At 45.6% G+C, this 26740-nt stretch overlaps 1 protein-coding gene across 7 annotated transcripts in view; it reads left to right on the forward strand.

Annotated features, from left to right (window-relative positions):
• Positions 1-612: 612 nt before the first annotated feature.
• HGSNAT (heparan-alpha-glucosaminide N-acetyltransferase) overlaps positions 613-26740 on the forward strand; it is a 69461-nt gene continuing 43333 nt past the window's right edge. For 2 of the 7 annotated variants that reach the window (XM_089325947.1, XM_089325943.1), the window contains exons 1-5: positions 617-896; positions 5732-5847; positions 12296-12432; positions 12654-12775; positions 21917-21986. In XM_089325947.1, coding sequence (XP_089182073.1) covers positions 665-896; positions 5732-5847; positions 12296-12432; positions 12654-12775; positions 21917-21986 — 677 coding nt within the window. In that variant the 5' untranslated portion in view covers positions 617-664. Of the gene's footprint in view, positions 897-5731; positions 5848-12295; positions 12433-12653; positions 12776-21916; positions 21987-26740 lie in introns of all 7 variants that reach the window. The other 5 variants (XM_089325946.1, XM_051832323.3, XM_089325944.1 and 2 more) reach the window with 4 other exon arrangements.

The following is a 26740-nucleotide window of genomic DNA, read 5'->3' on the forward strand; positions in this document are numbered from 1 at the left end:
CGGCTCACCCTTGTGTATGTCTTACCAGGGGTGTTCTGCATCATCGCCCTTCTCCCTCAGCCCTGGCACCTGAAGTTCCAGGTCGTTCCTGCTCCCCTGTCAGAAGTCACGACTTGCCCATTTTCCCACGGACGGCCAGTCAGGTCGCTGGACAGGGTTTGCAGTTACACGACCTTGCTGCCAGAGTTCCTGTTCAGTGTAACACACATGCTAGTCTGCAGCTACACAGCCGGGAGTGCACCGGCGTGACGGGCTTTCTGCAATGCACAGGTGGCTTTGAAGGTGTGTGTCGTCTTCTCCATGGTAGATGCCTTGGGGCGGAGACCTATGGTCTGGCTAAACTTGGCATTTTCCAGAAGGGGCTCCAACACGCGAGAGCTAGGCACAGTGTTGCTGGAGAAGCGGCAGGGGACTGGGGCGCCCCGGCTCCAGGCGTGCAGGAGCGCTCTCTACCGGATGGCTCCCTCTCCGAGGGCGCAGACACTGAGCCAAAGACAGAAAACCCGGCCTCCTAGGCGCTTCCCTCAGGGCAGGCCCCGCAGCGGCCAGGCCCGGCCCCTGGGACCCTCCCACCCACCGGCACCGCCCTCGGAGCCTTGGCGCCCAGCTCCGCCGCGGCCGACTCGGGCGTGGGCGGTGACGGCAGCCGAGGTGGGGGCAGGCGATGACGCGCGCGCGGCCGAGCGTGGCCACGGAGCAGCGCGGGGCCGAGCAGCGCGGCGCCCGAGGCGCGGCGGGCCAGGCGTCACCCCGGCAGGCGCGGCGGCCCGAGGCGGCAGTGGCCGGCATGCCGGGAGCGCCGGGCGCGGGCTGGGCGCTGGTCGCGCTGCTGCTGGCCGCGTCGGTGCTGAGCGCCGCGCTGCTGGCCCCTGGCGGCTCCCCGGCGCCGCCGCAAGGTGAGTGCGCGCCGCCACCGCGCTCCTGGCCGGCGGGGCGGGGCGCGCCGTGCTTCCCCAGCTCGCCGCTCGGCCTCTTGCAGCTGCGGCTGTCGGGTTGCCGAGGACGCTGCTTTGTGCTGCAGGCGCGCTGGGCGGCGGCCGCGGCCTGGAGAGGGGTTGGTGCGGTGCGGGGCTTCGGCCCCAGCCTCCAGACGGACGGGCGAGCTCCCGAGAGCTGTGGCGCAGGAGCGGGCCGGAGCGCGTGGGTCTTGCTGCGTCCCCTGGCGGCTTGTCCTCAGATGGAGGCTTGTTACCCAACGCACGCGAGGCGCAGTGGGAGCCTGCCTGGTGGACAACCGGACTGCGCCCACGCTCGCCCCTCAGCCAGCGCGCTGGCCGGTGCAACTTCCACACGGCCCCCTCCTTTCCCCAGGCTGGAAAAGCACGATCCCGGTCCCGGGGTGGGCATCGGCCGGAGTCCGGCCTCTGGCGACAGCGGCCTCCCCGCCCGCTCGGGCCGGCGCCCCGGGCTCTGACGAGAAGCCGCAGGCCGGGGCTGGATTAGGGGACCTCGGGGGCACTCGCGGCGTGGCCGCCCGCGGCGTTTTTGCCCTCGCGTGCACTCAGGCGACGCGGGACAGAAGGGCGTCCCCCAGCTGGCGTGCTGTCCGAACTCGCTGGGGGAAACGGGAGGCTATGCGAGGGGACGTGGAATTCCAGCGCCTCCCTTCAGGCCGAGGAAGGCGGCTACCCAGGCCCTAGAGTTTGTCCGGGTGCCGTCGGAGGTCAGACAGTGTTTGGGTCCCCTGGGGAGGTGATCGTCATCTGCCCCTCTTTCCCGTCTCCTTTTCTGTATCAGAATGTGGGGCTTCTAGTATCTGTTTGAAATTCCGAGTCTTGCAGAAGACATGATGAGTTTTGAGACAGCATTTCAGCTGGCTACTTACAGTGGACACAGCCTCGGAGGGTTACATAACCTGTCCAGGCACAACTTGTCAGGGACAGATCTGGGCCGGTGCTTTTTGTTTGTATTCTAACACCAGTTGATGACGGTAGTCATTTTAGGAAAAGGGTGATTTGTTAATGGTGATTCTAAGTGGGGAGGGAGAAAATTAGTGTTTCCTCAGCTTTCCATCCCGAGCAGGACAACCATGCTTTCTGGCCCACCTGGAGCCCAGGTGGCCTGGTCAAAGTCCCTCTAAGAGCTTTCTCTTGGTATGGTTTGAGGACTCAATTTTTATTTGCAGTAAACATTAGGTAGAATCTATTTTGAAGAATATGCCTCCTAAAAACTCAGGAAACAAAAGCAGAAATAGCATCACATTGTGCTAAAATGCTCTGCATAGCTAAGGAGCAATCAAGAGGGTGGACGGATGATTACAGAATGGGAGAAAATGTTTGCAAAGTACGCATGTGAGGAGGGGTTAAGAATCAGGACATATAAGGAACTCAACTCCATAGCACACAAACATGTAATCTAAAAAAAAAAAAAAAAAAGAAAAAAAAAAAAAGAAAAAGACGAGCTCTGAGTAGACGTTTTTCAAAGGAGGACAAATGGCAAATGGCCAGCTCCTTTCCCCCAACATCACTAATCCACAGGATGAAGACCACGATGAAATACCACCTCCATCAGTGGGATTGGCTATTATCAAGGAGACAAAAGATGACAAGTAGTGGTGAGGATGGGAACCCTGGCACACTGTTTGAGATTGCCCGTTAGTGTAGCCACTGTAGGCAACAGTGTTGAGACTCCTCAAAAAACAAGAAATCTGTCTGTGAACTCAGTCTGTCAGAGACATCTGCATTCGCAGATTTGACACAATACGTTGACACTAGCTAGGAAATAGAAACAAGCTGAGTGCCCATCACCCAATGAAGAGATGGAATAGGTGAGTCTGTACACTCAGTTGAATACTATTGGCCATTGAAAAGAATGAAATCTTATTGGCAGCAACATGGCTGGAGCTGGAGGACACTGTGTTGTGTGAAATAAGCCAGGCATAGAAAGATGAGTATCATGTGATCATATGGGACCTAAAAAAAGATCTCATAGAATTTGAGAGTAGAATGGTGGTTAGCAGAGAGGAGGAAGAGTTAGGGGAGGGAGGGTTAGGGAAAGCTTGATTGACGGGCACTAAGTTTGTGTTAGGTGGAAGATGTTGTGGTGTTCTACACGGTAGGGTGACTGCAGATTACGTTTTTTAAAAAGCTAGAGATTTTGAGTTTTTGGTGCCAAAAAAGAGATGATACAAATGTTAGAGTGGATAGTTATGTTATTCCACATTGAACATTGCATGATGTATACATGTATGGATATATGGTATCCCATAAATATGTATTATTCTTATATATCAGTTAAAAGTTTAAAAAAGTAAAAAAAAGGAAGCAATTGATTCTAATAATATATTTATTTATTTTTGTTTTTTTTAAATATTTTTATTTATTTTATTTATTAGACAGGTAGAGTTACAGTGAGAGAGGGACAGAGAGAAAGGTCTTCCTTCCATTGGTTCACTCCCCAAATGACCGCAACAGCCAGAGCTGTGCTGATCCGAAGTCAGGAGCCAGGCGCTTCCTCCTGGTCTCCCATGTGGGTGCAGGGGCCCAAGCACTCGGGCCATCCTCCACTGTCATCCTGGGTCACAGCAGAGAGCTGGCCTGGAAGAGGAGCGACCAGGACTAGAACCTGGTGCCCATATGGGTTGCCAACGCTGCAGGTGGAGGATTAACCAAGTGAGCCACGGCGTCGGCCCCTCTAATAATATATTTAATATAACCCATCCAGGCCGGCGCCGCGGCTCACTAGGCTAATCCTCTGCCTTGCAGCTCCGGCACACCGGGTTCTAGTCCCGGTCAGGGCGCCAGATTCTGTCCCGGTTGCCCCTCTTCCAGGCCAGCTCTCTGCTGTGGCCCGGGAGGGCAGTGGAGGATGGTCCAAGTGCTTGGGCCCTGCACCCCATGGGAGACCAGGAGAAGTACCTGGCTCCTGCCATCGGATCAGCGCGGTGCGCCAGCCGCGGCGGCCATTGGAGGGTGAACCAGCGGAACAGGAAGACCTTTCTCTCTGTCTCTCTCTCACTGTCCACTCTGCCTGTCAAAATAAATAAATAAATAAATAAATAAAATAATATAACCCATCCAAGGTATTACTTCAACATATAATCACTGTAAGAAATTACTTCTTTTTTCTGCTGAGTCTTTGGAATGCAGGATGTATTTTATACTTCCAGCACCTCTACATTTAGACACTAAATGTGAATTGAAAATATATGATCTATATCTAAATTTTGTAAACTGTAAATTTTAAAAAGCAAATTCATATACATCATCCTAAACAATGATAGTTTGTAAAGTTTTTCAATAACTGGATGGACTATCAGTTTTCTTTTTTATATAAATATTCTTTTTTTTAAAAAAATATTTTATTTGAAAGTTGGAGTTACACAGAGAGAAGGAGAGGCAGAGAGAGAGGTCTTCCATCTGCTGGTTCACTCCCCAATTGACTGCAACGGCCAGAGCTACACCGATCCGAAGCCAAGAGCCAGGAGCTTCATTCCGGTCTCTGATGCAGGTGCAGGGGCCCAGGGACTTGGGCCATCTTCTACTGCTTTCCCAGGCCATAGCAGAGAACTGGATTGGAAGTGGAGCAGCCGAGATTCAAACTGGCGCCCATATGGGATGTTGGCACTGGAGGCGGCGGCTTTACCCACTATGCCACAGCACTGGCCCCAGACTATCAGTTTTCTAAAATTTAAGTTAAAAAGTTACATACTGTGTGTTTTGTTTTCACTGAGAACTAAATAAGGTAAATTTATTTAAACCTAGAAATGAGGTCTTTAGTGCAAGTGACGAATTCCTGAAGTAATCATTGAGATGAGTTTCTCGGGCATTGTGAAGGACATTTTCATGACACAAAATAGAAGGTAATAAATTCTTGCCTTTTGAGTTGTGTTGCTGGGTTCCCTTTGTGTTCTTTTGCCTAGAAGCTAAATCAACTTCTCTTTCATGTAACCTCAGTATTAGTGGCTCACTTGGTTTGAATAATAAGCCACTTTGCTTTCACTTCAGGCAACAGCAGTTTTCCCATCAAGACATGGACTTATTTTTAGAATGCATCTTCTTTACGTCATCCCGAGGATGCCATCTAGTAAACCAGTGATCTGTGTGCAGAGTGAACAGGGAAGCAGTGGGGCCTGCACCCAGAGGCTGATACTGGTCTCCTTAGCCTTCTCCAACCTGCCTTGGAAACTGAACGCTCAGCCAGAGGGGCAGAAAGCAGGACTTCTTGCACCTGAAAGACTGACTGAGTCGTCCCTGGGTCCTGCTCCCCTATGCCTTCTGCAGTTTGGCATTCCTACTGCTGCCCAGGCTGCGCTCACAGCTCAGTCACAGGACAGAGAAGTTTGAGCTTTGGAACGTAACACAGATTCGGTTCAGATCACTGATTTCAGTAAGAGACTCTGTTGCTGTGGGCAATCATCTTATTCTTATGCGCCTGTATTGCTTTGTAAAATAGGAAAGGGCTAGCTCATAGGATTGTCATCGTTACACGGAAAATAGTAACTTCAGTGCATGTCACATCTTAGCACTGGTGAATGAAGTTCCCTGCTCAGTGCTTTTACATGCTGGGTGTGAATGGTGTTGACTGAATCCTCACTGGGAAAAAGGGGCCCTGTGTGTACGTGTGTACATGCACATGTATGCGTCCCTGTGTGCTGAAGATATGTATGAGAGATCCCAGAAACCACAGTGCAAGTATTTGACAAGCACCACTGGTGTTTGTCTCTAACATATCCTTCAGTACCTTTTCTACTTTTTTTTTTTTTTAATGTTGCATTTTTAATTCTTACCAGACGTAGACAAGAAAAAGCCGGTAGAGCTGAAGATGGATCAGGCCCTGCTGCTCATCCATAATGAACTTCCTGAAACACACTTGACTGTCTACTGGAAATCTGAACGCTGTTACCATGTATGTGTTATATTCACACTCACCATTTTTTTGGCCTTAGGGTTTGTTTGCTTTCATAGATAAAGCCCTTCTGATGGTAACTCCAGTTTACAGGCGAGGAAACAAAGCAGGCTATATGAAGAATCAGAAGAAATATAATTAAGGGAGAATTGCCTAGCAATGGGTTACATAAACTTCTTATACTGTCCCCTGCTCATCTTTATAAAAAATGTTTTTTTAATTTTTTTTATTTGAAAAGTAAACAGATGGTGGTGGGAGGGGGAGGGGTTGCAGGAAGAGAGATCTCCCATGTGCTGATTCACTCCCCAAATGCCTGCAGTATCTGAGGCTGGGCCAGGCTGAAGCCAGGAGCTGGGAACTCAATCCAGTGCCTCCCTGGGTGTGCATTAGCAGGAAGCTGGAATTGTGAATGCAACAAGGACTTTAACCCCAGCATTCTGACATGGGGTTTTGGCATCCTGAGCAGTGTTTTAACAACTATACCAAATGCCTGTCTCCCTACCCCATTTAAAAATGCCAGTTCTCATTGACGGGTAGAATCGATAGGCCATGTTTTCATGGGATCAGAGGCTTGGCTGCTCTCCAAGGCCGAGTGTAGTTCCAACAGCGGGGAGGTGTGAGTTGCGGGAGTGACCATTATTCCAGGACCTGCCTTTCTGACAACAAAGAATTGATTGTGCCTAAAGATCTTGCCACTCTTCTAGACCCTGCTGCTTTTTAAGGACAAGGCTCTTCTTGCACACGAAATGAAATGTCCTTTATTGCCAAATTGAGAATTTGATCATACCTGCCTTTAAAGGAGGGATTTTTAAATTTATTTTTTATTTTTTATTTTTGACAGGCAGAGTGGACAGTGAGAGAGAGAGACAGAGAGAAAGGTCTTCCTTTTGCCATTGGTTCACCCTCCAATGGTCGCCACGGCTGGTGTGCTGCGGCCGGCGCACCGCGCTGATTCAAAGGCAGGAGCCAGGTACTTCTCCTGGTCTCCCATGGGTGCAGGGCCCAAGGACTTGGGCCATCCTCCCTGGCCACAGCAGAGAGCTGGCCTGGAAGAGGGGCAACTGGGACAGAATCTGGTGCCCCGACTGGGACTAGAACCCGGTGTTCCAGTGTTGCAAGGCAGCGATTAGCCTAGTGAGCCACGGCACCGGCCTAAAGGAGGGATTTTAGTGTACAGTGAGTTACCTGTGGGGCCTTAAATCCCGCAGAGGCCTGAGTCAGCCAGGATGCTGGCTGTGCTGCCAAGACGCCTACGGCTGCTTCCCCAGCAGATGTGACCTCTTGAACTCTGCAGCTGTGAGCAAACCTCAGTCATGGCCGAGGAAGCATGTGTGTGGCGGGAAGCAGTGAGCTGACCTGTTGTCAGCATATAGATAACATCAGATATAGGAATGTAGCGAAATCCCCTTACAATGTAGTAATGAAACCTGTTGACAGTTATCTGGTGGTGTTCAGTTGTTAATGGTGTTTGCCTTGACTTTCAGTGTGATCGCTACCCACACATAAATCTCTACTACTTTAAACCAACTCAATAAATGTGCTCGCCTTGTAAGAGAAGTCTGAAACCCATAACCAAAGATTAGGCTCATGAAACAGCTGGCTCAGGCCACTGACTGGTTGTTTATGAGTTTAAATCCTCAATTTCACGAGCTGTATAAAACTTAATTTTTTAGAATTTGTTTTAAAGATTTATTTTATTTATTTGAAAGAGTTATATAGAGAGGTAGAAACAGAAGGAGAGGAGACAGATATATCTTCCATCTGCTGGTTCTCTCCTCAAATGGCTGCAATGGCCAGGACAGGAGCCTGGAACTCCATCTGGGTCTCCCATGTGGACGCAGGGGTCCGAGCACTTGGGCCATCCTCTGCTGCTTTCCCAGGCACAATAGCAGGGAGCTGGATTGGAAGTCGAACTGAAACCCATATGGGATGATGACACTGCAGGCTGTGGCTTTACCTGCTAAGCCACAAGGTGGCCCCGCACAAAAGTTTAACTTAGCCTACTGACCCAAGGCCCGTATCAAAGTGCCAGTGTTTGATACCCAGCTCTGAGTCTTGATTCAAACTTCCCACCACTGCAGACTCCAGGAGGCAGCAAGTAATGGCCTAAGTGATTGGGTCCCTGCCATCCACACGGGAGACCTGGATTGAGTTCCTACCTGCGAGTGTCAGCCTGGCCCAGCCCCAGTCATTCAGGCATTGGAGGAATGAAATGGGAATGGTAAATTTATCTATCTCTCCTAGATAAGTAGATACAAATTAAAATCAATTTTTAAATAAATACAAGAACAACTATTTTAAAAAAGCACCTGGCCCTGGGTACCCAAAGTTGAAGGCACAGTACTCAGGTGCAGTACTTTCTGTGTTTAATTTAAGCCTATTGAATAGTCTGTGAAGTAATATGAATAAAAAAGATCTCTAACAGTTAAAGAAAGGAGCTCACAGGAAAGAAAATTCATCAGCCTACAAGAAGTACCTGAAAGAATCCTGAAAGATAACTAAGAATAGCTAAAATTTGAAATCTGGGGGTTGGCATTTGGTGCAGCAGTTAAATCGCTGCTTGGGGTGCCTGCATCTCATGTTTGGGTGCCTGGTTCGAGCCCCAGCTCCTCCACTTCTGCTCCAGCTTCCTGCTGATGGACATCCTGGGAGCCAACAGGCAGTGAGTGGTTCAAGTACTTAGATCCCTGCCGCCCATGGAAGAGAGCCCAGTGGAGTTCTGGGCTCTGGCTTTGGTTAGTCCCAGCCCTGGCTTTTGTGGGCATTTGGGGAATGGCCCAGTGCATGGAAGATCTCTTTCTGTCTTTAAGATACAAAATAAATAATAAAAATTAAGGCAACAGGTTTTTTTTTTTTTTTTTTTTGACAGGCAGAGTGGATAGTGAGAGAGAGAGACAGAGAGAAAGGTCTTCCTTTTGCCGTTGGTTCACCCTCCAATGGCCGCCATGGCTGGCGTGCTGCGGCTGGCGCACCATGCTGATCCGAAGGCAGGAGCCAGGTACTTCTCCTGGTCTCCCATGGGGTGCAGGGCCCAAGCACTTGGGCCATCCTCCACTGCACTCCTGGGCCATAGCAGAGAGCTGGACTGGAAGAGGGACAACCAGGACAGAATCCGGCGCCCTGACCGGGACTAGAACCCGGTGTGCCGGCGCCGCTAGGTGGAGGATTAGCCTATTGAGCTGTGGCGCCAGCCAAGGCAACAATTGTATTTCTAAAAAGAATTGACAAGAATCAGATAATTTAATGAATGGGAAAATGTCTTAAAAAAAAGAATTTAAAAAGGTCTAAAATCCATAGGAAAAAAGTAAAGAGCGGGGAGAAAAGATTTGTCAAAGTATGAATAAGATATAGAAAAGTGGCTGGCACTGCGGCTCACTAGGCTAATCCTCCACCTGGGGCACCGGCACCCCAGGTTCTAGTCCCGGTTGGGGCACCGGATTCTGTCCCCGTTGTTCCTCTTCCTGTCCAGCTCTCTGCTGTGGCCCGGGAAGGCAGTGGAGGATGGCCCAAGTCCTTGGGCCCTGCACCTGCATGGGAGACCAGGAGAAGCACCTGGCTTCTGGCTTCGGATCAGTGCAGTGTGCTGGCTACAGCGCGCTGGCTGTAGTGGCCATTAGGGGGTGAACCAACGGAAAAGAAAGACCTTTCTCTCTGTCTCTCTCTCTTACTGTCTGACTCTGCTGGTCAAAAAAAAAAAAAAAAAAAAAAGATATAGAAAAGAGCACCATTAGAATGAAAAAGTAGCATCATTGGCACAAAAGGGTGTTGCTGGTGATATAGCAAAGGATCAGAAAATAGAAGAAGTAACTGCAGGAGACTATTTTAAGGAAAAAAATTATTTAAAAGAACATGGAGATAATTATGTCTAAGGGAAATGTGTGAGGAGAGGCACAGGGCCTGTATTTAACCACACTGGTAGAAAATGTCCCATAATTGCAGAACAAAGCTTAGCCTGGGAATTGGAAAGACACTTAAAACCATTTAAAGGGGAAGCAACCAAAGAATGATATCTAGACGTAAACTGTTTCCAAGTTTGAACTATAATGATAATTTAAAGGCCTTTAAAAAATGTAGGTTTCAAGAGAAGTATTCAAGAGAATGCAAGCTATAGTAATATATTTTTTTAAAAGATTTATGTATCTATTTGAAAGTCAGAGTTAAAGAAAAGAGGCAGAGAAAGAGAGAGGTCTTCCATTCGCTGGTTCACTCCCCAGTTGGCCTTGATGGCTGGGGCTGCGCCGATCTGAAGCCAGGAGCCAGGAGCTTCTTCTGAGTCTCCCATGTGGGTGCGGGGTCCAAGGACTTGCCATCCTCCACTGCTATCCCAGGCCACAGCAGAGAGCTGGATTGGAAGAAGAGCAGCCAGGACTAGAACCGGCGCCCATATGGGATGCCGGCGCTTTAGGCCAGGGCGTTAACCCGCTGTGTCACAGTGCTTGCCCCAGTAATATCATATTTAGTAAGCCAGATAATATAGATATTTAAAGGTGTAGATATGCCCTAGAGATCGGACAGGTATCTGAGTGGAGAATGTTTTTTTTGTTCTCTTTATCTACCTTTCCTTAAAGTAGGAAGACTTTTATAGATCTGTAAACATATTTAAAAATGCATAGACCAGATTTCATAGCTTGACAGGCAGCATTAAGACAGATAAAACCAGTTATAGAGTGCTAGCAAGTTCCTTAGAAAAGAGAACAAGAACAAAGGTGATTATTGTTTACCATGAGCAGTTATTACAGTTGACTAAAAGTAAGATATAACTCACAAAAAGAAGAAAGAAAGAGCAAACTGTGTTTGAGAATATTAGACAATATTCCATAGGGGATCTGGAGCAATAAAAATAATAAATATGTAAACTAGAAATTAAGAGAATAATTGAGTCAAGATGATCTTTTGTTAAAAGATTTATTGATCTTTTTTATTTGAAAGGAGAGTTACAGACAGCAAGAGACAGAGACAGAGAGATCTGTTCACTGGTTTATTCCTCGAATGGCCAGGGCTGGGCCAGGCCAAAGCCAGGAGCTTAGAACGCCATCTAGGTCTCCCATGTGGCCGGCAGGTACCCAAGCACTTGAACCATCTGCTGCTGCTTTCCCAGATGCATTAGCAGGGTGTTGAGTCAGAAGGAGAGCAGACAGGACTAAAACTGGAGCCCATGTGTGATGTCAGAGGCAGTGGTTTAACCTGCTGCGCCGTGACCCTGGCCCCAGGAGATGATCTCTTAAAATAAAAGTCACACAGTTAACAAACTGTGGATAGATCTAAGGGATTAATGAAAATTAAGAAAATTAGGAAATGCTTTTATACATGTCAACTGAAATTATGATCTAGTGGAAATTATGATAAATTTGAGATTCAAAAATTGATTGAATCCTTAAAGATTTATTTTAGAAATTGAAAACATAAATATCAGCAAATGATTAAGAAATCTGGGGCTGGTGTTGTGACACAGCAGGTTAAACCGCTACTTATGACCCCAGCTGCTCTGCTTTAGATCCAGCTTCCTGCTCATGTGCGTGGGAAGAAAGCAGAAAATAGCCCAAGTACTTGGGCCCCTGTCACCCATCTGGGAGACCTGGATTGAGTTCAAGGCTGCTGGCTTCTGCCTGGCCCAGCAATGACTTTTGTGGCCATTTGGGGAGTGAACTAGTGGATTAAAGAGTCATTCTCTCTCTCTCTCTTTCTCTCTCTTTCTCTCTCTCCCCTCACTGTCTGGGGCCCAAGCACTTGGACTATCTTCCACTGCCTTCCTAGGTGCACTAGAACTGGATCCAAAATGAGCAGCCAGGACTTGAACTGGTATCGCAGATGGAAACTTACCCCACACACCACAACTTCACCACCCCCTAAAATGAAATCTTAATGCTGTGATGTAAATAGTAAATGAACATAAAGAAAAGTGATTTTAAAATCTTAAGCAAGGCTAATGAGAAGTTAATAAGTTGTTGTAATTTTACTTTTATGAGTACTGTTTAGCCATTTGTAACAGGAACCACTGATGTGATTATATTTAATCTGACCTCATTTTTGGAAATTTACATTGGAGAAAGAATTTCAAGGAATAATAGCCTCATGTGTAGACCTTTTAAAACAATTAATTTATGCAACAAAAACAACAAAGAGATGAAACAGGAAATATCCACAATTATAGTAGTTGATGGAATATAATACAAACATTAAATATTTTAAATAGAATCTAATATAAGCTGTATTTACTAATTTCTGAAAAATTTTCCTGTGAATAGCATTGTACAATTCCATAGCAACAAGGTACTTATTTTAGCATAAACTTGTAGATGTGTTTTTATCTAAATTATTAAATTATAAGTTTAATTTTAAGTATGAAGGAAGAGTGACTTGTAAATCTGCATTTAGATATTGTGTCCTCCAAAAACAAAGACTTTCAGAAACCCTAACAGGTGGCCTGTTCTGCTTGCTTGTTTTGCAGTGCTTGTTTCAGCTTCTGGTCAGGGTTCCTCAGAGTGGAAAGCCGGGAAAAGCCAGCACAGCCGCTGTGTCTGTCAGCACCCAGCATGACTCCATCCTGCAGTTTAACGATTCCTTGGGAGAGAAGGCAGTTTGTAGGTTTGTGCCTGCTTTGATGTGACCTAAGTGAGGTCTGCATGCTCTCTACTTTCTGTCCTTTTTGATTTTTAGTTTTTCCTCCCTTGAAAATGTTTTTCTTCAGCTTCCCTCATCTGCACGGAGGGAGGGTGCCTGTCACCCTGCCTCCATGACAGTAGCGCAATACCAACTCCTTATTTTTAAATGAAACCAATTTTCCTAATCTTACCTCATCTTTGCAGGCTGGAGTACAAATTTGGAGAATTTGGAAACTACTCTGTCTTGGTAAAGAACACCCGTAATGGAAGCAGTGGGATTGCCTGTGACATAGTTGTGAATGAGAAGCCAGTGGACAGTAACCTTCGTATGTATATTCTGTTTGTGGATTTCTAAAGTCAGTATTTTGAAAGGTTTTAGTTTTTGAGTCCTGTTTGTAAAGTGAAGCAGTCCATCTGTGACACTCTCTGTAATTTAAAACCTGGAGTATAGCTTGTATGTCCTACTCAGTGATGGTATAATTATAATATGCATTTTAAAAAATACTTTATTTATTTGAGAGGTAGAGTTACAGACAGTAAGAAGGAGAGACAGAGAGAAACATCTTCTATCCGCTAGTTTAGTCTCTGAATGGCCGGAGCAGTGCCGATCTGAAGCCAGGAGCCAGGAACTTCTTTCTGATCTTCTACATGGGTGCAGGGGCCCAGGCACTTGGGCCATCTTCTGCTGCTTTCCCAGGCCATAGCAGAGAGCTAGATTGGAAGAGGAGCAGCCAAGACTTAAACTGGTGCCCATATGGGATGCTGGTGCCGCAGGTGGAGGATTAGTCCACTGCGCCACAGTATTGGCCCCAGTTATAATATACTTAATGTTCGTTGTCTAGCAAGAAAATTCTGTGTTGTGTTAAAAGGTATATATCAATATAGTCTCATCACTGTCTAATTTTGACGCCATAATAAGGCTAAAAAGTTAAATGTACTGGAAAGGAACAGAACAGGGTAGTTAATTATCGCATTTTGACATGGGTTTTCTTTCTTTATGCCAACATTCTTTCTGCCGGGTCTGTTGGCTCATGTGCACAAAAACTTAGGCACAGAGACAAGGAAGAGTGGATAAAGTGAGAGTAGTTTGTTGAAAGAAGCAGAGAGTGCCCTAGTAGCAGGCTGTTTGACCCCCAGTTTTATACACATTTGGGCAGGAAAGATGTAAATTAGGTATTGAAAAGTGATTGGTTTCCTGGAGAGATGGGTCTGTAGATAAGGGATTGAGTAGTGGCTGTTTTGATTGGTTCTTGACTTGGAAAGTTAAGTCCCTAATCATAGAAGCCAGTCTCAGAGTCCGGTTCCCTTACCTTCTCAGGCACTGACTAACAGTGGCTTTAACTGGGTCCTGACTGTGGTTAAGTCTCCAATCACAGAAGTCTTTTACTGAAGCTGATTGTTTCTTAGGTCCTTGGGGTATCATCGCCAGATGGTGCCTCCTGGTCTCTGTCTACCTAGCCTGTATTAAGGCTCTGTCTGTCTCCTGCCTCTGTCAGCATCCTCCCTGTGTTAAGACAGGGGTCTGGTGTTCCCTGTATATTCTAGGCTGACAGTTCACAGGTTCCCTTAGGTTAAGGAGGGATCATTCATTCTCTGATAGCTCCAGTGAAGACAGCTGTCACTCTGAGCCCTCATCAGATGGTACCATGCGTGCTGCCTTTCAGGGGACAGTAACAAGTCCCTGTGGCATTGAGCACTGCTGTTCACAGAAACACCACTGAAGACCATGAGCTCATTACAAAACAATGCAGGAGGCAGTGTGAGAGAGCCAATGTGGAACAAGTTAATCATTAAAAAGAATAATGAGTGTAATTGGTGAAAAATGACAAACATCAAAAAATCATGAAACTAAAGAGAACGAGGCCCCCTCCCTGGAACAAAAACAAACACGATCTTTTGGTTGCCTTTGGAGACAGCAAGGACACCCGATGTTAAAGAAGGTGATGAAATGGGAGCTGTAAGCATTTCTCCTGCCCTTTCTGGTTTTTTTTTTTTTTTTTTTAAGATTTATTTTATTTATTTGAAAAACAGAATTACAGAGAGAAGTAGAGCCAGAGAGAGAGAGAGAGGTTTTCCATCTACTGGTTCACTCCCCAGATAACCGCAACAGCCAGACCTGAGCTGATCCGAAGCCAGGAGCCAGGAGCTTCTTCCAGGTCTCCCACATGGGTGCAGGGTCCCAAGCACTTGGGCCATCTTCTACTGCTTTCCCAGGCCATAGCAGAGCACTGGATTGGAAGTGGAGCAGCCGGGACTTAGACTGACACCCATATGGGATGCCAGCACTGCGGGTGGCAGCTTTAACCACGATGCTACAGCGCCATCCCCCACCTTTCCCCAACACTTTCTTGTATCTAGAAAGTACATAGCTTCTCAATGACTCCCACTGTCATCCAGGCGTTTACTCTGAGAAGACAGGATTGTGTGTTGGGATTTTTAGGAAGATCCATGGTCAACACAGGGATAATTTACTCCCCACTTAGTGACTTGCTCTTCAGGGGCACCCTGGGAGGGGAAGAAGGTCTTCATTTCTGTTGAGTCCAGTTTCTTCCTTTTCTTTACAGTCAGTTCTTTGGCTATCCTGTTCAACAGATATTTCCAAACCTTAGGATCATGAAATTCAACATCTTCCCATGTTACCTTCTGCAAACTCTGCCATGTGGGCTTTTATACCCAGGTCAGGCATCCACTTGGAGCTGGTTTCCTCAGTGGGGACCTCGTGCCCACTAAGGGGAGAGCCCTGCCCCTACAAGCCTCCTGTTGAGGAAGGAGAGGGCTCTTTCCTGACAGCTCTGCAGGCCACACTGGCTGGGCTGGGTCATCTCTTCTGCCCCTGCACTAACAGCACGCCGCATCACTGCCACAGCTGCACATGGGCCTCGGTGCCTGGTGGACCAGAGCTCTGCCTGCCATCCACTTCTTTCTCTTCCTCTGTCTTCCTCTAGTGCCTCCTTCGCTCCCCCACTTCCTCCTCCTCTTCCACTTCTTCTTCCTGTTTCTTCCTCCTCTTCCTCCTCCAAGAGGGTCTTGGCAATCGCTAGCCTTTTTTATGCAAATTTTATAATGAGATTGCCCACAAACACTCACACAGGCATGCACACACACACATGCGGGTGTCCCATAGATGCTCCCAGGCGCACAGCCACTGGTATTTAAACAATGGTGTTGCTGCATCTGTAGAACAGTTTGGGGAGGATGTAACCCTTGCAGCCTTGCTCCTCTGATGTGTAAACACTGATTTCTGTATTTACATGGCCTGTCTTCAACTCTTCTCAAATGTGTCTTGTGGTTTTCTACACAGAAGTTCTGCTCTTGTTTTTTTGGATGCATCCCTAACTTTCAGTTAATTTTGGATGCTTTTGTAAAAGCAAAATATGGACAAAATACATGTTGAATATGCAGAACACATTTTAAACACCAAGAATGAAACTCAAACAGAGCATAGCGGTCACTGAGACTACCTGAAGAGTGCTGCACACACAAATGGCAACACAGATCACAGAAGGCATTCCATTCTCCTTCATCCCCAGGAAATGCCAGTGGACAGCACTTGGTATTGTGATGCCACTGGCTTTATTTTTGTTAAGATTGCTTTAGCTATTCAGGGTCTCTTGTGTTTCCATATGAATTTTAGCATTGTTTCTTCTAGATCTGAGAAGAATGTCATTGCTATTTTGATTGGGATAACAGTGAATCTGTAAATGCTTTGGGTAGTATGGACATTTTGATGGTGTTAATTCTTCCAGTTTGCAAACATGGAAGATTCTTCCATTTTTTTGTGTGTGTCTTCCTTTATTTATTTCTTTAATGCTTTGTAATTTTCATAATAGAGATCTTTCACCTCCTTGGTCAAATTTATTCCAAGGTATTTAAACTTTTTTGTGGCTTTTGTGAATGGTACTGATCTTACAAATTCTTTCTCAGCAATGGCATTGTCTGTGTATACAAAGGCTATTGATTTTTGTGTGTCAATTTTGTATCATGCAACTTTACCAAAGTTTCTTGTGCGTTCCAGTAGTCTTTTAGTCTTTTGGTTTTCATATATATAGGCTCATGTCACCTGCAAACAGAGATAATTTGACTTCCTCCTTTCCATTTTTTATCCCATTTATATCTTCTGGCTTAATGGCTCTGGCTGAAACTTCCAGAACTTTATTGAATGGCAATAGTGAGAGTAGACATTCCTTGTCTGATTCTGAATCTTAGTAGAGATACTTACAGCTTTTCCCCATTCATACTGGCTATGGGTTTGTCATACGGTACTTTGATTGTATTAAGGAATGTTCTTTCTGTACCCAATTTGCTTAAGGGTTTTATCTTGAAAGGATGTTGTATTTTATCAAATGCTTCCTCTGCATTTATTGAGATAATCCTATGGTTTTAATGCTTCAATTTGTTATTGTGATATATCACATTTATTGATTTGTATATGTTGAACCATCACTGCACACCAGGGATAAATCCCAGTTGGTCCAGGTGAATGATCTTTCTGATGTGTTGTGGATTCAATTAACTAGTATTTTGTTGAGGATTTTGGCATTTATGTTCAGGGACCTTGACCTATAGTTCTCTTTCTTTGTTGTATCTCTCTCTGATTTTGGAATTAAGGTGATGCTGGCCTCATAGAAGGAGTTGGGAGGAATAGTTCTGAATAATTTGAGAAGAATTGGAATTGGTTCTTCTTTAAAAGTCTGGTAGAATTCAGCAATGAAGCCATCTGATCCTGGGCTTTTCTTTGTTGGGAGGGTCTTTATTACTGATTCAATCTCTGTATTGGTTATTGACCTATTTTCAATTTCTGTTTTCATGACTCAATTTTGTAGATTGTATGTGTCCAGAAATCCATATTTTTTCTGGATTTCCAATATGTTGGCATATAGCTGTTCATAGTCATTCCTGATGATTCTTTTTATCTCTGTGGTATCTGTTGTTACATATCCGTTTTAATTTCTGATTTATTAATTTTGGGCCTCTCCCACTCCCCCCCCCCCTTTTTTTTAGTTGGGCCAATGGTGTATGAATTTTATTTTATTTTTTAAATTAACTCTTCATTTCACTGATCTTTTGTATCATTTTTTGGTTTCAATTTTGTTTATTCTCTAATTTTAATGATTTCTTTCCACCTGCTAATTTTGGGTTTGGTTTATGAGATGCATTTTTAGGTTATTTATTTGATGCCTTTTCAATTTCTTGATGTAGACACTAATTGATATAAACTTCCCTCTTAACACTGCTTTTGCTTTGTCTCATAGGTTTTGATATAGTATATTGTGATCCTTATTCATTTCCAGGAATTTTTTTTTATTTCCCTTTAGATTTCTTCCATAACCCATTGTTTATTTAGGAGCATGTTGTTCAATCTCCATGTATTTGCATATTCTCTGGAGTTTCTTAAGTTGTTAATTTCCAGCATCATTCCATTGTGGTCAGAAGAGATACATGGTAGGATTTCAGTGTTTTTTAATTCATTGAGATTTGCTTAGTGGCCTAGCATATAGTCTGTCCTAGAAGGGTTCCATGCCCTGATGAAAAGAATATGTATTCTTCAGCTTTGGGATGAAATGTTCTGTAGATATCAATTAGGTCCATTGGGTCCATAGTGTAGATTAGCTGTGTTTTTTCTTTGTTGATTATTTTTTGTCTAGTTTAGCTGTGCATTGATGAAAGTGGCCTGTCAAAGTCCCCCATTATTATTGTATTGAAGTCTGTGTCTCCCTTGAGATCTGTTAACATTGCTTTTAAATAGCCAGGCACTCTGATATTTGGTGCATATACATTTACTATAGTCACATCTTCCTGTTTAATTGATCCCTTAATAATTACATAATGCCCTCCATAGTCTCTTTTAACAGTTTTTTTTTTTTTTATGTTAAAGATTATTTCTTGTGATATCAGGATGGCTATTCCCGCTCACTTTTGTTTTCTACTAGCATGGAACATCTTTTTTCCATCCTTTCACTTTCTGTCTGTGTGTATCTTTGTTGGTGATGTGTGTTTCTTAGAGGCATGAAATAGATGGATCTTGTTATTTTAGTCCATTCAGCCAGTCTGTATCTTTTATTTGGAGAATTCAGGCTGAATACATTTGAGGTTTTATAAAAAGTAATGACTTGGCCCTGCCATTTTTCCATGAATATTCCTATTCATTGCTTTGGATTTCCTTTGTATTTTTACTGGGAGATTTTCTGCCTTCACATTCTTTCATGATGATGACTGTGTTTCTATGTGTAGCACATCCTTTTTTTAAAAAAAGACTTATTTATTTATTTGAAAATCAGAGTTATACAGAGAGAGAAGGAGAGGCAGAGAGAGAGCTCTTCCATCTGCTGGTTCACTCCCCGATTGGCTGCAAAGGCTGGAGCTGCACGAAAGCCAGGAGCCAGGAGCTTCCTCCGGTCTTCCCACATGGGTGCAGGGGTCCAGGGACTTGGACCATCTTCTATGGCTTTCTCAAGTCATTGCAGAGAGCTGTATCAGAAGTAGGGCAGCCAGGACTCAAACTGGTGCCCATAAGGGATGCCAGCACTGCAGGAGGTAGCTTTACCTGCTGTGCCACAGTGCCAGCCCCGTATAGCACATCCTTAAGCATCATTTATAAAGCTGAATGAGTGGTGACAAATTCTTTCAATTTCTGTTTGTTATGGAAGGTCTTTTTTTTTTTAATATTTATTTATTTATTTGAAAGAGTTACACAGAGAGAGAGAGAGAGAGAGAGAGAGGTCTTCCATCTGCTGGTTCACTCCCCAATTGGCTGTGATGGCCAGAGCTGTGCCGATCTGAAGCCAGGAGCCAGGAGCTTTTTCGGGGTCTCCCACGTGGGCGCAGGGGCCCAAGGACTTGCCATCCTCCACTGCTACCCCAGGCTACAGCAGAGAGCTGGATGGGAAGAGGAGCAGCCTGGACTAGAACCGGCGCCCATATGGGATGCCAGCACTTCAGGCCAGGGCGTTAACCCGCTGCGCCACAGTACCGGCCCCATGGAAGGTCTTTATTTCACCTTCATTTATAAATGAGAGATTTGCAGGATACTGTATTCTGGGTTGACAGTTTGTTTTTTTTTTTTTTTTTTTCATACTTGGACTGTTTCTCTCCATTCTTTCCTAGCCTGTAGGGTTTTTGATGAGAAGTCAGCTGTAAGTCTAATTGGAGATTCTCTGAAAGTAATCTGGTGTTTCTCTCATACACATTTTAGAATCTTTTCTTTATGCTTTACTGTTGAAAGTTTGACTACAGTGTGTTATGGTGAAGATCTTTTCTGGTCATGTCTATAACAAGTTCTGTGTGCTTCCTGTACTTGGAAGTTTTCTGTTGTTATTTCACTGATTAGGCCTTCCAGTCCATCTCTCTTTCTATACCTTCAGGAACTCCCAAGAACCGTCTGTTGGGTCATTTGGTGTATCCCATAAATCTCAAATACTGTTCTTAATTTTTATAATTCTTTTTTTTTTGTCTTCTGTCCCACCAAGTCTGTTGTTAAGGCATTCCACTGTGTTTTTTATTTGATATATTGAATTCTTCATTTCTAATATTTCAGTTTGATTTCTCTTCATTATCTCTCACATAAAAATTTTTCATCCGTGTGATGTATGTATTTCTTTAACTCATGAATTTGCTTCTCATTGCTTCTGAGTAATCCTATGATCATTCATTTTAATTCCTTTTCAGGCATTTCATTAATCTCTTCATCTTTGTATTCTAATATGGAAGTGTTGTGTTCCTTTGAGGGGGTTGTATTGTGTTCCTTGATCATGTTTCTTGTGTTTCTACATTAATTTTTAGGCATGTGTGGAACCACTTACTGGTTTTCTCCTCTGATGGCTTTTATCTTTGAAATAAGCCTGTGTGGTTAGTGGGGTGTCTGCCGCTTCAGTGGATATTCAGGGGCACGTGCTGGGTGGGGCCAGGGAGCTCTGGTCACTGCTTGGGTACAAAAAGTCCAGGGTGACACCTATGTTGGGTGTGGTAGGTCTCCACTATTGTCAGCAGGGGAGGGGGTATATCTCATCAGTTTGTGTGAACACTGCCTCACCTCCTCACTGTGATCAATACCTAGAGAGAACCCACAGTGCCTACATACCCTACCACGCATTCACAAACACCACACAAGGATCTGTGTGGTCCTCAGTGTGAGCACAGAGCCCTCTACAATGACCTACCCCAGGCACTCAGGGAAATCTAAGCCTCTGAAACCAGACATTTTCCCAGACACCCAGCTACACTCCACGCTTTATTGTGCAGTCACAGAATTCCTGCAGTTAAAGTGCTCAGGGCTCCCGTAGACACAGGGAGCAGAGGACCCACGCTCAGCTCTGTGAGGCTGCTCCATCCCTGAGAGAGCCGGAGCGCTCCCAGAGCCAGTTGCCTGTGGGTGTTCTGCCTTGGCAGTTGGAGCACAGGTGCCAGTGATAAAGGAGGGCGGGTTGGTGGGGGAGCACCTCACAAACGTAAGTAAGTGCCCCACCCCCTGCCAGCCCTCCACGCCAGACCCAAAGTCAATGAGGACCACAGATTTATCCCACAGATAAACTATCCTAGTCACATGTGCGGGAGCCATGGCAGCCTATACTCTTCTTTTAAGAGAGTTAAGTGGGCACTCTGCCCCCTACTAGTGCACCACTCTGGACTCAAAGTCCATGTGGTCCGCAAGGTTCTCCCTCAGGTAATAGCAGACCCAAGCTGCTGCAGTCGCCTCTCATTCCCCTTTAAGAAGATGGTTGTCTCCTCCTGATGTTGATTCTGTTACTGGTAGGAGCAGAACAGAGGAGCACTGCCAGACTTCTCCCTGCGGAGTCTGGCACTCACAGGAGTGGGGAGAGGAAGAAGTAGTCAGTGTCTCTGCTCTAAGCCTGGCAGTTGCTCAGACTCTTGTCAGCTCCCCAGACTGACGTAAAAGTCAGTGGGTGACTGAAATTCCCTCTTAGCTACAACTGCGAGCAGTGGGTGCGAGGTGACTTCTTCCTACCTTGGTGAGATGGCGTCTCGCAGCTGACAGCTGGCTGTGCTGCATGGCTGGCTGAAGTGGTGTATCTGTCTTCTCTCCTCCTGTCCCATGGAGTCGTCATTGTTTTTTCAGTTCTTTGCTGGAAATTTCCATCAGTCAGGTCCCTGGAAACGTGGTCCTCCCTTTGTTTGCATATCCCAGAGCAGCTGAAGTTAGTGTGGTTCCACCCTATTCAGCCTTCTTGGATCTCACAGTACCTTGATAATTCTAGAATCTGCATGGTAAGTATATGTAGGTTTATTTTCATATTCTCTGTATTTTTGTGTGTGTCTGATATTTTTTGTAATGAAAATTGGTATTCAACAGTTGAGTGCTCTCAACTCTTCGTAAGAAATTTAGTATAAGAATATAGGCTCTTTCTGAACTTGCTTTGTTTTCATTTCCCATTGTAGATTAGATGTAATGATGTGACAGCTTTGATGTTTACGATGACATTTTTGGTGATGATGATTTTTTCTCTTCATAGCTGTGATTGTCGTATTCCTTATTGGTCTGGCACTCATCATTGTAATGTCCTTTCTAAGGCTCTTCTTGAGGTAAGTTGTTAGGAAAAGACACCATTGAAGAAGGTAGCATGTAGAAGTAATTATATATTTAGAAAGGGTAGTTTTGACTCTTAAAGTGAACATCATTCTTTGAGTAAATGAATGTCTCTGTATCTGCTGTGTCTTGGAGAATCAATGCAGATGAAGACGTGGTCTCTGACTTCAGGGAAGTAACAGCCAAGGTTCTAAGGCAATTTTGCCTTCTGTCATTCTGCGTGGCTGAAAATGAATCAAATGCTGGAGAAATTATGATTTCCTAAAGAGTCTGACATTCTGGGTCTTACCTACTAGAAGTTGCCTGTGATTTTTTTTGATATATTTATTTGAGGAGCACAGGAAGTGGGGGGTTCACTCCCCAAATGCCTGGGCTGGGCTAGGTGAAGCTGGGAGCTGGGAACTCAGTCCAGGTTGGAACCATCACTCCGGCCTCCTAGGGTCTACATTAGCAGGAAGCTGCAATCTGGAATGGAATGGGGACTTCAACCCAGGCACTCCCTATGGGAGATTAACCTCTGGGCCAAACACCTGCCCTTTGTCAATCTTTTCGTAAGATTCAGGTGTTAGTTCAGTGCATCAGGTGCTTCACTTTGGTACTTTTCATATGAATGGGTGTATTACATCCTTTTTAAAGTCATTAATAGTACTTGCAAAGAGAAGAAATTCCCCTTGTTCTACTGTGGGACTGAAACTTCTCCCAGTTGATTGTGTCTTGTCAGCCTGGAGGCCAAATTCCTCCACCAGCAAAGCAGGAGTCCCTATTTTCCTGCCTGTGGATCACGGACTTTGAGTACAGGACCTTCCTTCGCCTTCGTCCCCTCTGGTCTAGGAGCTCCTTAGTCTGTCTGTGTCTGCATGACGCTGACAGTTTTGAGGAACACTGGCTCCATGTAGGCTCATGGATTGTCATCCATGAAAATCTGGGAAGTTAGGTTAGTCTGAAGCAGAAAAGAACCAGGAAAAGTAGAAAGACTAAAAGAAAAATCTCTCTCCTTTTTACTTGAAGAGCAAGCATGTATAATAGAGTTAAGTATTTTTTTGTCTTGCTTAATTTTTTTAATTTTCAACTTCTGCTTTTTATTCTTCCTTAGATATTCCTGTGTTAATATGTTTCATGTGACAGTCACGTTGTCAGTACTGAATAAACTAGAAATGGGAGTGATGAGAAAAAGAGAAATTGCAAATATAGGCCGGCGCCGCGGCTCACTAGGCTAATCCTCCGCCTTGCGGCGCCGGCACACCGGGTTCTAGTCCCGGTCGGGGCGCCGGATTCTGTCCCGGTTGCCCCTCTTCCAGGCCAGCTCTCTGCTGTGGCCAGGGAGTGCAGTGGAGGATGGCCCAGGTGCTTGGGCCCCTGTACCCGCATGGGAGACCAGGAGAAGCACCTGGCTCCTGCCATCGGATCAGCGCGGTGTGCCGGCCGCGCGGCCATTGGAGGGTGAACCAACGGCAAAGGAAGACCTTTCTCTCTCTCTCTCTCTCTCTCACTGTCCACTCTGCCTGTCAAAAAAAATTAATTCATTCATTAAAAAAAAGAAATTGCAAATATAGGCCTTGGACATATTGATTGTATTTGGATACAGATTTGAACAATTGAGCTATGAAAAATTTATTAGGGAAGCTGAGCTGGCTACATGATGATATTAAGAAATTGTTGCTAGATTTACGATGAAGTAAAGAAATTATGATTATGTTTACAAATGAAGATAGTCTGTATCTTTTAGAGGTCGGTAGTATTTATGTGTTTGTGTATGAAATGGCATGATGCCTGCGATTTTCTGTTAAATGATCAATCTAAGGCAGGGAGAGGGGCAGCAGGTGGGAGTAGAAGTGAAAGAAGATTGGCCACACATAGAGACTTGTATGAGCTGAGTGATGCAGGTTCATTATACCAGTTTCTGTTTCTGTTGTTCAAGGTCAGAAAAAGGAGACAAAAATTCTATGCATTGAATCATGCAAATGTGGCAGAGTTGTTTTGTTTTTTAAGTTTTATTCATTGATTTCATTTGAAAGGGAGAAAGAGAGAGAGAGAGATCAGTCTTCCATCTACTGGTTCATTCCCCAAATGCCCACCACAGCCAGGGCTGGGCCAGGCCAAAGCCCCAGACCCAGAACTCAGTCTGGGTCTCCTTGCAGTGATGCAGGGCCATTAGCACTTGGGCCATTACCTGCTGCCTTCCAGGGTGTGCACTGCTAGTAGAAAGCTGGGTTGGAAACAAGGTAGCCATGAGGGGCCGGCACTGTAACAGCCGGTCAAGCTGCCACCTGCAGTGCCGGCATCCCAGCTGCTCCACTTCTGATCCAGCTCTCTGCTATGTGCTGGGAAAGCAGTAGAAGATGGCCCAAGTCCTTGGGCCCCTGCACCCACGTGGGAGACCTGGAAGAAGCTCCCGGCTCCTGGCTTTGGATCAGCACAGCTCCGGACGTTGCAGCCAACTGGGGAGTGAACAAGCAGATAGAAAACTTGCCTCTGCCCCTGCCTCTGCCACTGCCCCTGCCCCTCCCTGCATCCCATATCGTGTGTTTCTTGAAAAAAAAAAACAAAACAGTTTATATATTGCAAAGACAGAACAACACACACACACACACACGCACACATACATATACACACAAATCTTGTATCCACTGGTTCAGTCCTCAAATGGTCGCAACAGCCAGGGTTTGGCCAGGCTGCTGCTAAGAGCCAGGAGCTCCATCTCATCTGTCACTCGGGTGAGAAGGCTTCAGTACTTCATCCATCATTTGCTGTCTCCAAGGAACATTAGCAGGACGCTGGGTCAGAAGCAGAGACAGAAGGGGGACTTGATCCCAGGCACTCTGACATGGGATGCGGGTATCCCAAGTGGCAGCCTAACCCAGTGGTTTCTTAACATTGGTGCCTCAATGCCTGCCCCAAATGGGCAAGGTTAATGTAAAACATGGAATTTTTTAAAGATTTATTTATTTTATTTGAAAGCAAGAGTTATGGGGGGGTATCTTCCATCAGCACCGCAGTCCCCAACTGGCTGTAACAGCTGGAGCTGGGTCTAGCCAAACCCTGGAGCCAGGAGCTTCTTCCAGGTCTCCCTGTGAGTGTCAGAGGCCCAAGCACTTGGGCCATCTTCCGCTGCTTTCCCAGGCTCATTAGCAGGGAGTTGGATTGGAAGTGGAGCAAGCAGGAATCGAACTAGCACCCATGTGGGATGCTGGTGCTGAAGGTGGCAGCCCTACCTGTTAGACAACAGCACTGGCCCTGGGTGGTTTTGTTTTTGCCAAGCTTTTTTTTTTTTTTTAAGATTTTTATTTATTTATTTGAGAGGCTAGAGTTACAGACAGTGAGAGGCAGAGACAGAGAAAGGTCTTCCATCTGTTGGTCCACTCCCCAAATGGCCGCAACGCAGGAGTTGCTCCCAACCGAAGCCAGGAGCCAGGTGCTTCTTCCCAGTTTCCCATGCAGGTGCAGGGGACCAAGGACTTGGGCCATCTTCTACTGCTTTCCCAGGCCATAGCAGAGAGCTGGATTGCAAGAGGAGCAGCCGGGACTAGAACTGGCTCCCATGTGGGATGCTGCACCGCAGGCGGAGGATTAAGCTACTGCGCCATGGCACTGGCTCCAAGGATATTTTCTAAAATAGTTTTTTACCAACTAGAAACTTTATTTTAAAGATAAACCAGTTAACATGTTTATCTTTTGTTAAACATGTATGTTTAATGACATCTGGATATCTTTTAGAATTAAATCAACCAGGGTCATTACTGTGGCGTAGCAGGTAAAGCTGTCATCTGCAGTGCCAGCATCCCATATGGGCACCAGTTTGAGTGCTGCCTGCCCCACTTCCGGTCCAGCTCTCTGCTATGGCCTGGGAAAGCAGTGGATGATGGTCCAAGTCCTTGGGCTCCTGCGTTCACGTGGGAGACCTGGAGAAGGCTCCTGGCTCCTGGCTTTGGATCGGCGCAGCTCTGGCTGTTGCAGCCAATTGGGGAGTGAACCAACGGATGGAAGACCTCTCTCTCTCTCTCTCTCTCTCTCTCTCCCTCTCCCCCTCTGCCTCTCCTTCTCTCTCTCTCTGTAACTCTGACTTTCAAATAAATAAATAAATCTTAAAAAAAAAAAAAAGAATGAAATCAACCATGTAAATAAGGGAGCAGGTGAGTGTTTGGCGCAGCAGTTACAGCAGCTGCCCGGGATGCCTACACCCATCACAGTGCCTGTGTTCAAGCCCTGGCTGTGCTCCCAGTCCAGCTTCCTTCTATGAGCAGCAGGTGTCAGCTCAAGTACTAGAGGTCCCTCGGGCTGTCAGCTGATGTGGGTATTTTGGGAGGGAACCAGTGGATGGGATATTGATCTCTGTGTCTCTCTGCCTATTGAATAAATAAAGATAAACAACACAAAAATTTTTAAAGCCCAATATGTCAACTGTCTGAATTTTTGCAGAGTTGCTTTCAAACTTTTCTCCATGTGTTGTACATGATTCTTATTTGGTTGCAATCAGGTACAGATTTTTTGTTTAATTTATCTTCATATTTCTTTGTGGAGACAGAACCCACATTCTTGTTATTTTCTTTTTTATTTAAGATTTTGTTTACTTATTTGAAAGGCAGAGTTACACAGACAGAGGAGAGGACAGAGAGAGAGAGGTCTTCCATCTGCTGGTTCACTCCCCAGTTGGCCACAATGGCCAGAGCTGCACCGATCTGAAGCCAGGAGCCAGGAGCTTCTTCCAGGTCTTCCCACCCAGGTGCAGGGACCCAGGGACCTGGGCCATCTT

This window comes from Oryctolagus cuniculus, chromosome 2 (genome assembly GCF_051225735.1).
Source record: "Oryctolagus cuniculus isolate XC-2025 breed Fujian yellow rabbit chromosome 2, ASM5122573v1, whole genome shotgun sequence".
Taxonomy (NCBI): Eukaryota; Metazoa; Chordata; class Mammalia; order Lagomorpha; family Leporidae; genus Oryctolagus; species Oryctolagus cuniculus.